The sequence below is a fragment of the Sorex fumeus genome, unplaced genomic scaffold (genome assembly GCF_029834395.1).
Source record: "Sorex fumeus unplaced genomic scaffold, SorFum_2.1 ptg000086l, whole genome shotgun sequence".
Lineage (NCBI taxonomy): Eukaryota > Metazoa > Chordata > Mammalia > Eulipotyphla > Soricidae > Sorex > Sorex fumeus.
The window spans coordinates 7,454,410-7,472,738 of record NW_026606143.1 but is presented as its reverse complement, the minus strand read 5'-3'; the positions used below and the strand labels follow the sequence as shown (position 1 = coordinate 7,472,738).

Genomic DNA, 18,329 nt, shown 5'->3' with positions numbered 1-18,329 from the left:
CCTGGTGTTGCTCAGGGATCACTTATAGTGGTGATTTGGGGATCAGATGGGATGCTGGGATTGAATTTGAGTTGGCTGTGTGCAAGGCCAGCGCCCTGCCTGCTGCTCTGTCTCTCTGCCCTCCCCCGACCTGTGTTCTCTCTTTAACACACATTTCTCTCTTTCTCTCCCCTCTCCTCTAAGTGGATTTATTTCAATAAAAATTATTTTGATTCACTAAAAACAAAACCAAATCTGCCCAAAGCTGTGAACTTTGGGAGATGACAAGCAAATGTTAAAATGTAGAAGAAATGAAAAGAATAAAACTAAAGCTTTGTTGCATTGAGAAGGTGCCCCGACTTGTTTAAAAACATGCAATTCCTAAGTGGGTCTAAAGTGGCAATACTTCCCAAAGCACTGTACAAATTCAATGCGATCCCTATAAAGATACCCATGACATTCTACAAAGAAATGGAGCAAACACTCCTGAAATTTATATGGAACAATAAACCCCCATGAATAGCTAAAGCAATTCTTGGGGAAAAGAAAATGGAAGGAATCAACATCCCTAACTTCAAGCTCTACTACAAAGCATTAATAATTAAAACAGCATGGTACTAAAACAAAGGCAGAGCTGTAGACCAATGGAACCGAGTTGAATATACTGACATCTCCCCCCAAGCATATGATCACCTAAACCTCTTTAACAAATTGTACTGGCAAAACTGGACGGCTACAAGCAAAAAAGTGGGCTCAGATCTCTGCCTAACGCCATGCACAAAAGCAAGATCAAAATGGATTTATGACCTCAACATCAGACCGGAATCCACAAAGTTCATTGAAGACAAAGTTAGCAAAACCCTCCATGATATTGCAGCTAATGGTATCTTCAAAGATGTCATGCCACTGGCCAAGCAAGTGAAAACAGTGATAGACAAATGGGACTATCTTAAACTAAGAAGCTTCTGCACCTCAAAAGAAACAGTGACCAACATACAAAGACAGTCTACAGAATGAGAAAGGATATTCACCAAATACGTGTCCGACAAGGAGTTGATATCAAGGATATACGAGGTACTGGTTGAACTCCACAAAAAGAAAACACCCAACCCCATCAAAAAATGGGGCGAGGAAATGAACAGAAACTTTCACAAAGAAGAAATCCGAATGGCTAAAAGGCACATGAGAAAATGCTCTACATCACTAATCATCAGGGAGATGCAGATCAAAACAACAATGAGATATCATTTCACACCACATCCAAAAGAACAAAAGCAACCAATGCTGGCGCGGATGTGGCGAGAAAGGGGCCCTCCTTCATTGCCTTCACTGCTGGTGGGAATGCCGACTGGTCCAACCCTTTTGGAAAACAGTATGGACAATTCTCAAAAAATGAGAAATTGAGCTCCCATTTGACCCAGCAATACCACTCCTGGGAATATATCCCAGAGAGGCAAAAAAGTATAGTCGAAGTGACATCTGCACTTATTTGTTCATTGCAGCACTGTTTACAATAGCCAGAATCTGGAAAAAACCTGAGTGCCTGAGAACAGATGACTGGTTAAAGAAACTTTGGTACATTTACACAATGGAGTACTATGTGGTGGTTAGAAAAGATGAAGTTATGAAATTTATATACAAGTGGTACTACATGGAAAGTATCATGTTAAGCGAAATGAGTCAGAAAGAGCGGGATAGACACAGAAAGATTGCATTCATCTGGGGAACATAAAGCAACAAAATGGGAGACTAACACCCAGGAGTGGCCGAGATTAGTACCAGGAATTTTGCTCCATGACTTGGAAGCCAGCCACACGTGCTAGGGGAAAAGGAAGCTCAGATAGAGAAGAGAGCACCAAATAAAGGGTGTTGGAAGGATCCTCCCAGGGTGAGAGAAGCATGCTGAAAGTAGACTATAGACCAAACATGATTGCCACTCAATGCCTCTCTTGCAAACCACAGGACCCAAAAGGAGAGATAGAGAACAAGGGGGAATGCCTTGCCACAGAGGCAGGGTGGGATTGGGGGGATGGGGGTGGTGGGAGGATGCTGGGACCCGTGGTGGTGGAGGATGGGCGCTGGTGGAGGGATGGGTACTTGGTCACTGTATGACTGAAACCCAAGCACAAAAATTTGTAAGTCTATAACTCTACCTCACGCTGTTTCACTAATTTAAAAAAAAAAACATAAAAAAAGACCATTTAAACTTCTCACATAAGGAAACTCTACTGTTAACAAAACATTCCCTGGGAGGAAACATAAAATAACCATAAAGTCAGTAAACAGCAAATTCTTAACTCTAAAGCAAGACACTTTCCAATGGGGTCTTTCCAAAATGATGACATCTCTGATACTAGCTTTCTTGCTGCCCATAAATTGTACTTCTCTCCTCTAGATAAAAATCTTGTCTATTTATGCTGGTCTCTGATTAAAAGTCACCGCAGGACAAGAAAGGGGAAGAAGAAAGGACAGCAGTGGAAGTAGCCAGGACACATGAGAGCCAGATCATAAGGTCCTTTAACACTCTGGGGGGTGGAAGTCCACATTAACGTTAGGAAACTAGAAAAAAAAAGCCACTGCAGGAGAGGAGGAAGTCCATAAGACTCTCTCTTGTGGAACTTCTTTGTGCTGAGTTTTGCTTGTGTTAATTTCAAACAGATGACATGACATTTTCATATATATATATATATATATATATATATATATATATATATATACTTTCTGTTTACTGGGTCATACTGGCAGTGCTCAGGGTTTACTCCTAGTTCACTTCTGGTAGTGCTCAGGGGACCCTAGGTGGTGCTGGGGATCAAACCAGGATCAGCCATGTGCAATGCAAGCACCTTATGCCCTGTACCCATTTTTCATACATTTGAAAAAGGATGAGGGGCTTACCTAAAGATAGATAGCATTGGTTGGTGTGCTTTATTACTTATGTTGACCACCAAAGAAATAAAATGAAAGTGCTGCTAAAAAGCAAGATGGGGATAACATTTAAGTGAAATCTATTTGGGCCATCTCTTCAATGGGTTTCATACCCCACAGAAGGCAGTGCTCTTGGATTTGCTGTACTGCTGTTAAGTTGCAGGGACAACACTAAGACATGCTGGAAACCACTGCTATGGGTGGAATAGTACATTACAAATGACACTGTAGGAGCAACAGTGTACTGCCCCCTCCCCCCATGGTACAACATTCCAATGCTTTTTACTAAAGAGAAACCCTCCAGTGTATTACTTTATTTATTTGATGTTTGGGCCACACCTGGTGATGCTCAGGGGTTACTACTGGCTCTGCACTTATTAGTCACTCCTGGTGGGCTTAGGGGACCATATGGGAAGCTGAGGATAGAACCTGGGTCGGCTGCTTGCAAGGCAAGCGCCTTACCCACTATACTATCTATCCAGCCCCAGAATTTTACTTTAAAACAATGCAACAAAGATAAAATAGATGTTTAAAAATGAAAACAAAAGATTATTGTCTTTTTTGTTCTTTATGGGTCACATCCAGTGGTGCTTACTCCTGGCAGGCCCTGAGGAACCATATGTGGTGCTGGGGATCAAACCCTACTGGTTGAGTGCAAGGCAAGACTATTGCTCTGGTCCCTCAGGCTTGTTTTGGTACAGTACTTTAGAATTACTTGTGGGGCTGGAGTGATAGCAAAGCGGGTAGGGCATTTGCCTTGGACGCGGCCAAACCAGGTTCGATTCCCAGCATCCCATATGGTTCCCTGAGCACCGCCAGGGGTAATTCCTGAGTGCAGAGCCAGGAATGACCCCTGTGCATTGTCAGGTGTGATCCAAAAAGCAAAAAAAAAATAGAATTACTTGCTTGGGCTGGCAGGGATAGTACAGAGGTTAAGGCACTTGCTTTGTATGTGGCAAATCTTAGTTCAAGTCCTCTGTACTGCAAAATGTCCCCTTGGCACCTCTCAGGGTCAGTTCTGATAACAGGGCCGGGAATAAGCCCACAGCACTGCAGAGTATGACCCAACACCCATCTCCAAGAAGTGCTTCCTTAAATCCAGATACTGGAAAGTCACTGATATATGTATTTTTAAATTGCATAGTTTTAAGCTTTTCCAATAGATCTATCCAGGAGGCAAGTTGCATAAGAACCACCATCATTGCCCCCCCTCTCCCAGTACTGGCATTATAGTTGTTAAAGTTGGGTCAATCATAATGCAGGTTTTACAGGCTTTTGATGTTCCCATACCTATCCTGCCACCTGAGTGACCTTCCCTCCAGCATTGACCTTCCCTCCAGCATTGTCCCCATTTCCACCCCAAGCCTGTCCCCTTGTCAGTCACTCAATAATTTGTTTTATGGTGCTTGTTACAACTAAATGGCTAAAGGAATTATCAAAACTACTTCAGCAAAAGAAAATTTGTGGGACAAAAGCTGATTCAAGACTGCATGGGGAGAGAGAGCGCAGGGCAGCATGATGGACTGTGGAGAGGCTAGCAAGGGGGACAGAGAGAGAAGAATGTAGAAGAAGAATACAGGAACAAGCACATGGGGAGAGAGAGAGAGAGAGAGAGAGAGAGAGAGAGAGAGAGAGAGAGAGAGAGACCAGGCTGCGAGATGGAGTGGAGAGATGAGCAGGAGAGACAGAAGGAAACAGGAATGAGAGGCAGTGTGAGACTAGAATGGGAGGCTCAGAGAGACTGGGGCAGGTGCGTGGCGAGAATGGAATAAATGGCAACTGATCAATCAACTGGCTTGGCCCTCGTCTCCGCTTGGGCGGCCAGGGGAAGAGCCATCAGGGCCATCCCTGGCCTCCCTCAAAGATTTTATACAGCTGGCGTCCCTGGAGCGAGCATGAGCTACCAACTAAAGGTTGCACATCTATGATTGCCGAAGAACCTGACCGGAGAACGGCTGCCTTCCTCTACTGAAGTACTCCTGCTAGAAGTTGTGATGCTCCTGCTCCACGTCTCCCTGACTGTTCCAGTGCTTCCTGAAATTTATTGGGCTCCTAATAGCTAGTCTCCTGGGACTCATTGCTGCAACCACTACTGATGCTATAACAGGAACACCTCTTCAGTTTTGATCAGACACTTCATTTCTTCAGAACGGGACTAAATGACTCTCATCATTGGTGACTCTTATCACCTCTGGACAGTGAAGGACAATTGGATGCTTTACTACAAGCACTGCTCTGGGTCCAGGGTTGGACTGAAATCTTACTACAACTAATGAGACTGTTTTGTATTTGGAATTGTTCCTCTGCTTCAAGTTTTGTGTTTTTATAAAAATAAAAAGGGGGAGATGTAGGATATGACTGTTTTGTCCTTCCTGCATAGCCTCAGGTAGTTTAGGTATATTGGGTTGCTCCCATCACAGTGCTCCCATTCCTCTGTGTTTATTTGTAACTTCTTTCTTTGTGCTCTGTTGACTTGTAAATATTGTTTTTCTCTTCTCCCTAAGTCCTTTCCATAGTTTATTCAGAGCAATGTTCTTTTTGTATGGACACAAGAAGACATGCTTTCGTAATGTGACTCTCAGTGATATTTTCCTCCTGGGCATCTGTTATCTCACCTAAGCCTCAGCTGCCTTTACTTCCTAGCGCCCCCAAAAGCAGGGTCCCGATGAGGGACTGGATGGAACCAGGGCAAACGGTAAGTTATGTGCTACCCTGGCATCGAGATGGGCCTGGCCAAAGCGCCATAATGTTTAACTATAAGTTAAGACCTTGGGCATGGACAAATGCTGTCATAATCCAAAAAGTAATAACCAGATTTGGACCCTGCTAGGGTTAGGAAAAATTAATCTGGCCTGAGCACTGTAGTCTGAGTCTGTGGCAAGATGTTCCCAGGAGAACTGCCCTTCAAGCCTCAATTTTATCTCTTACTGTGTCCATACAAAAATAACTAGTATTGATAATGTTGATAGTTATTAGACTGAGGAAAGGAGAAAAATACCTAAGGAGGTATTTTGCCCTTGGGCAGTCAGGAAGGGCTTTGGAATATCCTAGGTGGTGTTCCCTTTGAACTTGGTGGGCCCTCAGGAAGGGCTTTCTTATGTTGATTTGGCTACCTGACTGGGGGCTTCTTAAGCCTGGAGAGATTAAAGAGACTGGAGTGAATAAAGAGAGGATTGGAATAAACTGCAACTAAGACCAAAAAAAAAAAAGAAAGACTGCATAGGACCCCAGACCCTGAAACTTTATCAGTGGCTTAGTCTTGGAATCAAGTTCTCAGATATGTTGTATTATTTCCAGACATTTTTGGAGGGTTACAAAGTCTTCAATTTTAGTATAAATTCCACACTGTCAATTTGGCTGCTAAATTTCCATTTTTAAATTACAAAATAAAAGGCCTGGGGTCAAAACAACAGCACAGCAGGTAAGGCATCTGACTTGCATGCAGCAGACCTGGGTTCTATCCTTGGCACCCCAAATGGTCCCTCAAGACCTTCCAGGACTGATCCCTGAGTCCAGAGCCAGAAATAAACCTTAAGGACCACTGAATGTGGCCCCCAAACTGAAATCCAAACCAAACCACTCCCTCACCCCCCAAAAGTAAAAAAATCAAAGACCTGCCACCTTTCCTTCTAGCCCCCACTTCTAGACAACTAGACACTTAATTGCGAATTGAAAGGCCTACAAATTCATGGACAACAGGTTTTGCATTTGATTTTCTGAGCATTAACCTACTTGGGCAGCTAAATTTAAGAGTGCCAACTTAAGTCTCAGACCACAAATTGCTCAAGAACATCAGCAAGGATTGCAGAAGTTCCATTTATTTCCTTTTAGGAAGTTTCTGAGTTCTGAAAATACACTGTTCTCAGATATGATGACTGATTTCCTATCATCTAAAAAAAGCAAAATCGTCCACCAAGAGTTGTCATTTTCAGTGCTAACTCCAGATCATATGGGTACATTCTCAAACTTTCCTTGTACAGTAAAGCAACTATAACAAAGACGTCAGTAATACATATTACAGAGAATTCCAGCTGCTAACGTATTTCTAATGTACTATTTAAAAATATAATTACACCATAAATTATAATTGCAAATTAATATAAAACTGCTAACTTAAGTTTCTAATGCAGCCCTTGGGCTTTATTAATCTAATCACTGGTCATATTTTTAGAAAACATATTTAGAACTTCCCACAAAAATTATCTCAATGAAGTGGGGCATCATCATATTCTCCATGGAAACAGCAGTCTGTAATACACACTAACAGTTGTTCAGAGGTATGACAGATGGTAGGTGAATATTTAAAAATTAGTTGTCAAAGTTTGACACAGAGAGATAAATGTGTCACTTAACAATGTTTTATAACATCGTTGACTTAGGAAGTAAACATTTATCTTGCAATAGGAAAATTCCTACAAGAAGACTAAAAGTCACTAGCAAATAACAAAATGCCTTTACAAATTGCTTTGAATACGAAAAATAGCCTTGCTTTTCAGTCTCTGATAAATAAGTCCCTATGTCAACTGGCTATTCAATTGACTCAAAATATTATTAAAGGTCCTGTAACCAATTCCCAAAGAAGCTGAATTGATGAATGAAAAAAATAACATTTCATTACTGTCTACTAGGTTTCTGAAACGCCTGCTCATACTTGTAGAAGCAACTCAGCAAAATCAGTTTTCCATGTAGGGCTGGATTACACTGTGTCTCTTCAAAAGTCCTGTCTACTTAGGATTTTTAGTATGTGACTATATTTGGAAGCAAGGCATTTGTAGCTGTACTTAATTAAAATGAGGTGAGATTGGGGCAGCATGATAGTACAGCGAGTAGGGAGTTTGCCTTGCATGTGGCCAACCCCGGTTTGATTCCCAGCATCCCATATGGTCCCCCAGTACCACCAGGAGTAATTCCTGAGTGCAGAGCCAGGAGTAACCCCTGAGCATCACCAGGTGTGACCCAAAAGGCCAAAAGATAATGAGGTAAGATAGGATTATCTCACCTGAGATACAATGACTGTTGTGTCTTTATAAGAAGGCATATCAAAGCACAGTCACACATAACTAGAGGGAAACCCCAGGTGAATAAGAAGGCTGAGAGTGGAGTTATGGATCTACAAGCTACACACAATGGCAACAGTTGCTGGTTACTCCCAGAAGCTGGAAGACACAAGAGCAGATTCTTCCCCGGCACATCTGGAGAGAGCATGGTCCTGCTGAAACCTTGATTTGGGGCTTCTAGCTCTGAGAACTATGAGAAAATGATTCTGTGTGGGGGGGGGGGTTGTCTATTTGGGGCTCAAACAAAGGGCCTCCTTCAGCATGAGGCATGGACTCAACTTGTCCTTGTAAATGAGAGGCATGTGGTCTGCTACTGACCTACATCCTTGGCCCTTATCATTTTAAGGTACCCAGTTTGTAGCACTTTTTGGTTGCATGCTTAGCAAAATCACACACATGTAACAATGTATTCCACTAAGCTGGACTTAACATATTTTATATGCAGACCATTAACCATACTACGGAGTTTTTGTTTTAGGGTCACATTCGGTGCTGCTTGGGGCTCACTCCTGACTCTGTGCCCAGGAGTCACTCCTGGCAAGGCTCACTGGATCAAAAGGGATACTGAGTATTGATCTTGGGTTAACTATGTGCAAGGCAAGCGCCTTCCCTACTTTACTATCTCTCCAGCCCCTGTACTAGGGCTTTTAATTTTTAATAGTGGCCAAACTTGAATAAAGCAGTTTTTCTCAAACCTCTTGATTTCTCCTCACAGAGTGAGGAACAGAGTGCCAGTGTGTCAGGTAGAGGTCACCGGGTAACAGGCTGCATGATCTATTCCAAATTATAGACTGAACAAGATATATTTTATAAGACTTAAAATCAAAAAGAACACCCCTGCTTCTCCCCCAAACCAGCCTAAGTATCATATTCCTCCTTTTGCTTTAACGTTAATTGCCTCAAGCAGGCAGCAGCTTTTCCTCCTCCTAATACATTCCAACAATGCTTCCTTTTTGGGGCTAGGGTGGGACCTTGTATTGAAACATTCCTCAATCATACATGCACCTCCCCAGTTCCAATGTTTCTGTTGAATCTGTTTCTATTTTAAAGGTACAACTAGAAAAAGTATTAGATCATTTCTAGTTTTTGTTAGGAACTTAGTCCTTTTATGTTCAGCTTAAAACTCACAGCTTTATACTCGTTATTTAGTCTTACTGAGATAGCAGGAATTAAATAACAAGCCATGCTCCATAAAACTATGCCAAGACGGGCCAGAAAGTATAGGGGTTAAGGTGTTTGTCTTGTGTGTGGCTGACCCTGGGTTGATTCCTGGCACCACATATGGTTCCCTGAGTACCACAAGGAATGACTCTGAGCACTAAGCCCGGAGCAAGTCCTGAGCATAGCCAGGTGACCCAAACCCATTCCATACCCCCCAAATCCAACAAAATTAACTCATTAGTATAAGAAATACGTAAAAAGGAGCCAATGTTGATTCTGTTAAAACAAAATAACCCCGTATCTACGGACAGGCTACAGAACATCAGAAGGAAGAAAAACAAATGGCCGGGGGCTGGAGCAATAGCACAGCCGGTAGGGCATTTGCCTTGCACGCAGCCGGCCTGAGTTCGATTCTCAGCATCCCATATGGTCCCCTGAGCACCACCAGGAGTAATTCCTGAGTGCATGAGCTAGGAGTAACCCCTGTGCATCGCTGGGTGTTACCCAAAAAGGAAAAAAAATGAGTGGCCAAGGTTTAATAAGCTTTTTTTTAAGCGTGCATTTGAATATGTTTCTTTTGTTGTATGTGATACTGTAAAATTTAAGTATTGTTTATTGGGACACTTCTGACCATTCTTGAGGGACCATGTGGTGCTAGGGACCAAAACAAGGGTTCCTACATGCAAAGACTAAGATCCAGTCCTTTTAGACATCTTCACAGCATTATGATTATTTTTACTGGCTAAATCTTTCTCTATGGCAACTGTTTGAACACATCACTGATTCTATTATCTAAATTCTGCTTGTAAGCTCTGTAATAAGAGATTAATAACCCTGTGTACACACTGCAGATTATGAGCCATAGGCCTATGAGGCTGATGTCACTCATGGTGATAACACTTTCATTAAGGATGGCTCCATTTGGAGCTTGAGAACCATCTGAGTCCCAACACTGCCCAGAGCCAGCCTTGTAATTTTAGGAGAGTCCTGAGTTTTCTGAGTAGCTGCTTCTGCAAAATACTGTGGATAGGGAATCTTTTGGGTATTCATTTTTAGTCTACTGGCTCCTCTTCAAATTGAGCTATACTGACAGGGGAGATAGTGATAACACAGTTAATTATTTTAGGCTTTGAATTCAAAAGAGTCTAAAGATGCTAGAAGAATGTTTTCCCTCACTATCATCTGAGTCTCTTCTGAAGTTCTTACAATGTTTACCCAAGAGAGCAGCAGAAATATTTTCAGAGAAGAGATCTGAGAAGTTCTGTATGGGGCCATAAGGCAGCCTGGGCTCAGTTCCAAGATCCAGCCTGTTTGTGTATCTGTCCTTCCTTGTAGAAATCTAGAGTGTTCTGTTATTTCTCTTGCAGTTTCAAGACTGGTTAGCTTAGAAATCTTGTTACATTAGCTGAAAAACACAAGTTCAAAAAATTCAACACCCCCCAAAACAATAAACCAATTTAAAAAAATGGGAAAGAGGAGCTGAAGAGACCCTTTTCTGAAGGGCACTTTTGGATGGCCAGTAGGCAAAGAACAAAGTGTTCATCACCACTTATTATCAGGGAAATGCAAATGAAAAATGACAATGAGATAAAATCTCACACCACTACAGATGGTATATATCAAAAAGACTGGAATCAACCAGGGCTGATAGGAATGTGGTGACAAAGGAACCCTCATTCCGGCGGATTAGTTAGAACATCATCTGACATCTATGGAAAACAGTATAGAGGCTTCCTTAAAAACTAAGAAGAGCTTCCATAAGTACCATAAATCCCACCTCTTGGAATTTATTCCAAAATACAAAAAGATACCTATGTTCACTGAGCACCTAGAATGGTAGCTCGGGTATGAAAACAACTCAAATGTCCAAAAGCAGATGAATGGATAAAGAAGTTCTAACACTTACACATACACACACACATACACACAGGAATACTGCTGAGCTATACAAAAAGATGAAATCTTGGGCTGGAGCAATAGTACAGTGGGTAGGGTGCTTGTCTTACACACAGAAACCTGGGTTCAATCCCCGGTACCCCATATGGTTCCCCAAGCCCTGTGAGGAGTGATTCCCTAAGCAGAGTCAGAAATAACCTCTGAGAACTGCCAGTTATGACCCTAAAACAAAAACCAAAAATAGAAATGATGAAATCTTGTGGTTCATTGCAACTTGGATAGACCTGGAGGACATCATGTTAAGTGAAGATGATCTCACCTATCTGTGGCATATAGAGAAACAAAATAAGGGTATAGACAGTAGTGAATCATCATTAGTGAATACAAACCCTTGGCCTTGGATCACAAAACTGAGATTACCAAACAGAGGGGCAAGGGAGGGAATAAAGAGGAGGCCTGAAATAACATAAGGACATTGGTGGAGGTATTGAGCACTTCAGTGGTGGCGAGGTGACATATTTATACATCAAGATCATAAGTGTTAACACTATTATAAACATGTAACATTAACTACAGCAATAAAAAAGAACCAATTTGGTTTTTTTTTCAGGACTTTAAGTGATTAAAAAGTCCTTAATCTAAAGAAGCTAAGTGTCAACCTACCCACTAACTTCACTGAAACAAGTCCTACCTCCATGCCAGCTTTCAAGCATCCTGATCACTTGAAAGCGGAATGACTAATGGGCCTACGGAGTGGTTCTGTGGCTAAGAGCTCCTATCCTGTGAGCATGAGGTTAGGAGTTCAATGCCTGAGCCACCTACATGCACCACACATGGTCCCTACAGTTCTGCCATCTGGGGTACCTGGCATCACTGGATGTGCCATCTCAGATGGGCTTGCACTGTGGCTAGGAATGTGACCCTGGGGAGCAAGTGTATGAGCACCACAGAAATCTCCCACTCTATAATCAGAAAATGCAGAAACACCCTGATTAAAGTGTGGGAATCCTGAGGAAGCAGGACAGTCAAATATGCAAGCACTGCAGCCAGAGAAGCAACCCCAGGGAGCATCACAACCAGGAATGGGAGCCCTGCAACCAGCCATGTGTGACTCCTTCTACTCCTGTCATGGCCACAATAACAGTAAGAGAGGAAGGGAGGGGGAAACATCATAAAAGGTATGACTTAGGTGGGAAATTCACAATTTTGAAGACTTTTTGCATCATATGAAGCAATGGTTGAGAATAAGAAACATCTACATAATTACAAGGAGGAGCTGGAAAGATAGTACAGTGGGTAGGGTGCTTGCCTTGTAGGGTGCTTGCCTTGCATGTGGTCAATTCAGATTTGTTTCCCCAGCATCCCATATTGTCCCCTGAGCCTGCCAGGAGTGATTCCTGAGTGTACAGCCAGGAGTAAGTCCTATCCACTGCTGGATGTGGCCCCCCAAAATAAACAACAAATAAGAAGAAGAAGGAGGAGGAAGAGTTGTGACAATCCATAAACAAAATGAATTTCCAGAGGTTTTTCGTATCCAACAAAAGTTGTTTGCAATAAATAATCTTAAATGTCCTCTGATTACTTAAGATAAATTATACTAAAGAGAAGACTGTTTTCCTTCTCTTGCTGGGGACATCTAAAGCTTTCTTAAGGAATAATGGATGAATAAAAGGGCAATATAGTCAAAGTGTAAAAAGTTTTCAGACATGTATTGATTAGATACATGTATCTGTGCATTGTGATAGGATTAACCCATGAGGGAGTTAATGAACAGAACTATTACCTGAAACATTTACCTCTTCTTGGTGAGAAGACTTAATTTTACTTCCTTAGCAAATTTCAATGATGAGATTTAGTATTAGCTATTACAGTCTCTATGCTATGCATTAGATCCTCAGACTTTACTCATCTTATACTGAAGGTATACTTACCAGTCTTACCTACTTACCAGTCTCTTCCCGTTTTCCCTACCTCTGGCCTGGGAAAACCAGTTTCACTCTCTGTTTCTAAGAATATGCTTTTTTGCAACTTTTAAATACAAATACTATCGTGACGTATTTGTTTTAACATGTCTGGCTTATTTTACTCAAGTTGCGCATTTTAAAACTGTAGCTTGCAGCTTTCTTGTAGCTGTCCTGTCGATTACATTCTGGAAAAGCTGTCTTTAGTTTAACTTACATGTTGTGGTGGGTTGATCAGAGTTGGCACTGGAGGGTTCTTGGTTCCCTAAAGCATACACAATTCTCTTATTATGAGGGTGCTCCCTCTCTTCTCTTCTTTCTTGGTCTGTCTCACTCCCATTCTCCCTTTCTTTTCTGTACCAGGAATCTAAACCAGGGCAAGAGGTTTTTCAAAACCTTTTTTATTACTTAAAAAATATTTTTGGGCCACATCCAGCTGAGCTCAGGGCTTACTTTTTGCTCTGTGCTCAGGGATCACTCCTGGCAGTGCTCAGAGGACCATATGGAGTGCTAGGGATTGAATCCAGGTCAGTTGTGTGCAAAGCAAGCACTCTTCTCCCTGTACTATCTCTCTGAGCCCAATAAAGGTTTTTTCTTAAACAAGATTAATAGAATCAGGTATGACCCACAAGTACCAGCACGCTCAATCTGTGTTAACAAACAATGACCACAAAGATTAATATTTACTATACACTGGTAAGTCCTGTGATAGCTTTCACAACTGTGGCTTGAAAGCGGACACAAATGGCCAGCTTCTGCATTTGTTCTGCATTCCAACCTGCTTTATTTTTTTTCAGCCTGCTTTAAATGAAGCCCATCTGACTTAATGATGAAATAGAGACTCAGACTTTAAGAATGTACCATGTCAATGAAAAATACCAATGTTAAATATAAAATGTACGTATGAATACAGCCCAGTAGACAAGCTATTGGTTTTGGTTTTTCTCTCCCTATATTCATGCATTTGGCATAATGGTTTCAAATAATGTTTTCAAAAATTAATAGGTGTCCAAGAGATTCCAGAAAGAATATAGGAGTTAAGGGCACTTGCCTTGCATGTAGCCAACCCTTGCTCGATCCCTGGCATTACATGTGGTTCCTGAGCATTGCTAGGAATTGTTCCAGAGCACAGAGTCAGGAATAGCCCCTGAGCACCACTGGGTGTGACCCAACCTTGCCTCAAAATAAATAAAAACCAAGAAGTAATCATAGCTATGATCAGTGAATTTTTCTAAGGGAATAATCACTGTGACTTTCTCGGTGATACTGCATTTATGCTACAATCCAACAGACATTCTTTCAATTAGGAACCCAGGACTGACTAGTTCCCACAATTTTCACAAACTTAAAAAAGGACCGGTATGAAGAACATCTGGAGATTTATGCAAAGGCAAACCATATGCTCGCTATCTCACTGACCAAAAACATAACTGATAGAAAGACTTACGTCTAGCAGGGTGTGCAGATGCTGATCCTGGAAAACGCTGTGCAGAAAATCTAAGTCCTTTTCACTGCAATCTGTGAGTGCGTGAATTTCTTCCAGGCTGTCCAGCACCTGTGAGACGGCTCCTAAGGGGGAATAAACAGAAAAGAAAGAGCTGGTACAGAAAGTCAGTGTCAACCTCACCCTTAGCCAAAAATCTCATACGCTTAAGAACAACAATGAGCTAAGGGCAGAGCTTCAGAGGTTAGTGTCTTTCTGAAAGCTAGAATTTGGTGAGTTTCGTATTCCTGGAGGGCTGTGGATAAATTTTCTGCAGGTTTGTGTTCTGGAAAGTGTCTGTGTGCTTGTTATTTTTTTTCAAAGCAAGCTGATGCTTATTTTGGTAGAAATAGGGAAATTCATCAGCTCCAACTGAACTATCTGAAGATCTGGGTGCAACAAATTATAACCATCAGGGAACCAGGGTGTTCCATGGCCTCATAATATTTGAAAGCACAGGGGGCCGGAGGGATAGTTCAGTGGGTAGGGCATGCCTCACCTTGCATGCTGCTGACCCAGGTTCAATCCCTGACATCCCATATAGTCCCCTGAGCACTGTCAAGAGTAATTCCTGAGTGCAGAGTCAGGAGTAACCCCTGGGCATCGCTGGGTGTGACCTAAAATGTTAAAAAGATTTCCCCAAATGCCAACTCTTGAAAGCACAGAAACAATACAGGTGAAATTTTTGTTCAAGTATGTTCCATCAAATTGAAGGAAAAGCCAGATGTGTGTGTGTGTGTGTGTGTGTGTGTGTGTGAGAGAGAGAGAGAGAGAGAGAGAGAGAGAGAGAGAGAGTCCTCTTGGCAGGGCTCAGAGGACTATGGTGGTACCACAGTTGGCCACATGTTATATAAGCTTCTTAAGCCATGCCTTCTTAGAATTTTTTTAGCTTCAAACTTAACAAAATCCCATCAGGGCCTGGAGAGATAGTTCAACTTGCTGAGCATATGCTCTGCACACATGAGGCTGGATCCCTGGTACCACATGGTCCCTTGATTTCTGCTGAGTGTGGTCCTCCAACCAAAAGAAAAACAAAAATTTCCCATCTGGTCCTTTTTTTCCTTTCCCTATGTATAAAGAGAGCCAAATCATTCTTAGACTTCTGGATTCCCTATATTCAGAAGACAGAGACAATGGTTAAGTATACTGACTTGATACCTCCAGATGCCATGTTAAATAGTAGAACAAATCATTTTGCAAGACAAAAACAATAACTTTCTTTACATTTCTTTTGATAACCAGGAATTTAGCCAGGTTCTATATAATCACTAACACAGCTTTAGAGAAATGATGAGCCCATTTCACTCTGCTCACAACATACGCAGACATACTCTTGAGAAAGAAAAATAAAAATGCTAAAAGCACCTTGAAATCTGAGGTTGCTGAACATTAGTGTATACCAAAGAGAATCTAGTAGTACATGGTTTAGTGCACAACCAAATCTTTGAATCAGGAGTTTTCTTTTTTGGGGGGGGGGCACACCTGGCGATACTCAGGGCTTTCTCCTTGCTCACAGTGCTTATGATTTTTAATCAGCAGTGGTTTTGTCTTCCACGGGGGACATTTAGCAGTGTCTGGAAATCTTTTAGTTTGGTACAACTGTGGTGTTGTGTGTGTGGCAGGAAGGGGAAGGAATGCTGGGTTGTGCTGTCAACCAGTGGGTAGAGACTGGGGATGCTGCTCCTCAACATCCTACAGTGTTCCTCTGACCACAAGAAAGAATTCTGCAAGCTAGGGAGATAGCTCAAAGGGTGGGACCACTGGTTCTGCATATAATGGCTCCCTAGCACCACATGGTCTCTGAAGCATTCTTGGGTATAGTTCTGGTGGCGCTTGAATACTGTTGGACCGCTATTGTACCACATTGCATGAAACTGTAGGCCTGCGCATCTGGGTTGAATTACTGGGAGTGTCTGAAGGCCCACTGCTGATCACTGCGTGGGAGGACCAAAAGAAAGAGAGAAAAAATTCTACAACCCAGAATGTCAATGGTTCTGAGATTAAGAGACTCAGCTTCAGTGCAAGATAAGAATCTTGCTCTTTTCTCTTTTGAAAAGCTGTCCTGTTTCTAATTACTTCTGATCCTGAATCATTTTCACTTACAAGCTCTGAGTGGTGAGAATGTAAATGAAGATCACTTTTCCAGAAAGCAATCTGACTGAATACATCAAAGAGCCTTTAAAAGGCTCATGTATTTGGATTCAGTAATTCCATTTACCTTATGGGGCTGAAGAGATAGTATATGCCAGGCATGTACCCAGCCCAGGCTCATCCCCAGAATTGCAGGGTTCCCTCAAGCACAACATCACCAGGCCGTGGCAGTGAACAGCTTGGCCCAGTTGGCTAGGAACTGCTGGGAGTGGCCCCTGGGCACAACTTGAGAGTCCCAAACCTACCTTATAGAAAAGATGGGAAATGTACAGGAATATTCATGCAGAAGCTATGTATCATATAAAATGGAAAAAATATTTACGAACTGGAGAGCAATTACATAAGTTATGGAACACAGAACAAAATATGGACATCAATAAAATTGGCTTTAGAAGAATTTTAAAGACACAGAAATACCACAGCAGGTTGGGCATTTGCCTTGCACGTGGCCGACCCAGGTTTGATTCTTCCATCCCTCTTGGAGAGCCTGGCAAGCTACCGAGAGTATCCCGCCCACACAGCAGAGCCTGGCAAGCTCCCTGTGGCATATTCAATATGCCAAAACCAGTAACAACAAGTATCTCAATGGAGGCATTACTGGTGCCTGCTCGAGCAAATCGATGAACAACAGAAGGACAGTGATACAGTGCTACAGAAATATTCATGATATGCATTTTAAGGAAACAAAATGCAAAGCCATGATAACTATCTATTCCCAATAAGGACTGAAAAATAGATATACAAACTCAGCAAAAGCTGAGAGTAGTTTATTTACCTACTTATACTTTGTTTCATTCTTCCTTGTATGTTCAAAGTTTTCTATAGAAGATAAAAGTTGCTATAAAGCTGTAATGCTGAACCCCTGAATTTCTGTAACACTGTACATCAATAAAAGAGATGAACAATAAAATAAAAGATGAGGGGCTTAAGTCACAAGTTAAGTGGTTCTACACTTAGACATGGACTGTGGCTGGGGCAGGAGCGATAGTACAGCAGGTAGAATGATTGCCTTGCAGACGGCCGACCTGGGTTCAATCTCCAGCACCCCATATGGTCCCCTGAGCACTGCCAGGAGTCATCCCTAAGCAGAGAGCCAGGAGTAAGCCCTGAACACCACTGGGTGTGGCCACCAACCAAACAAACAAGAAAGAAATGACCTGGCTGCTCTGTAAAATTGACCCTTTACTTTGAGATTACTGTCGATGCATATGAAATTGCAATAAATAAGAGAGTGTTCACCTGTCCCTTTTATCTAGATTTTCCCAATGGTGACATCTTGGGAAATTGGCAATATCAAGCTATGGAATATTTCCACCATCACAAGGATTCTTCACGTTGCGCATTTATGCCACAGTAACTCTCCACTCCTGCCATCAACCCTCTCCTAATGTCTGGCAAGTATAAGCTGTTCTTTGTTTCTTGAACCTTGTTATTTCAAGGATGTCATATAAATGAACCATTCAGCATATATTCTTTGAGTCTTGGCTGTCCCCCCTCTCTGGGGATCCCAGACTGTCAGGCTCACCTCTGCATAGGCAGTGACAACAGGGATTATGCTCATAGTCCCGTGCTTGCACTGGGTGATTTTTGAGCCATGGAGTCATCTTTTGGGACCTAATTGTTTTGTTTTTTAAAATCAGAATACTCCTCTGGAGATTTCTTCCAAGTTGTTGTCGCAAATCTATTCTTTTTACTTCTGGACCAATTATTCTATGG

General features: G+C 42.1%; 1 protein-coding gene across 14 annotated transcripts in view; it reads right to left on the bottom strand.

Annotated features, from left to right (window-relative positions):
* CASK (calcium/calmodulin dependent serine protein kinase) overlaps positions 1-18,329 on the bottom strand; it is a 998,363-nt gene that overhangs the window by 598,155 nt on the left and 381,879 nt on the right. For all 14 annotated transcript variants that reach the window (XR_008794862.1, XM_056131339.1, XM_056131340.1 and 11 more), the window contains one exon: positions 14,427-14,548. Coding sequence is in view for 13 of the 14 variants with exons in the window: in XM_056131339.1 (XP_055987314.1) it covers positions 14,427-14,548 (122 nt within the window). In the remaining variant the exon portion in view is untranslated. The remainder of the gene's footprint in view (positions 1-14,426; positions 14,549-18,329) is intronic.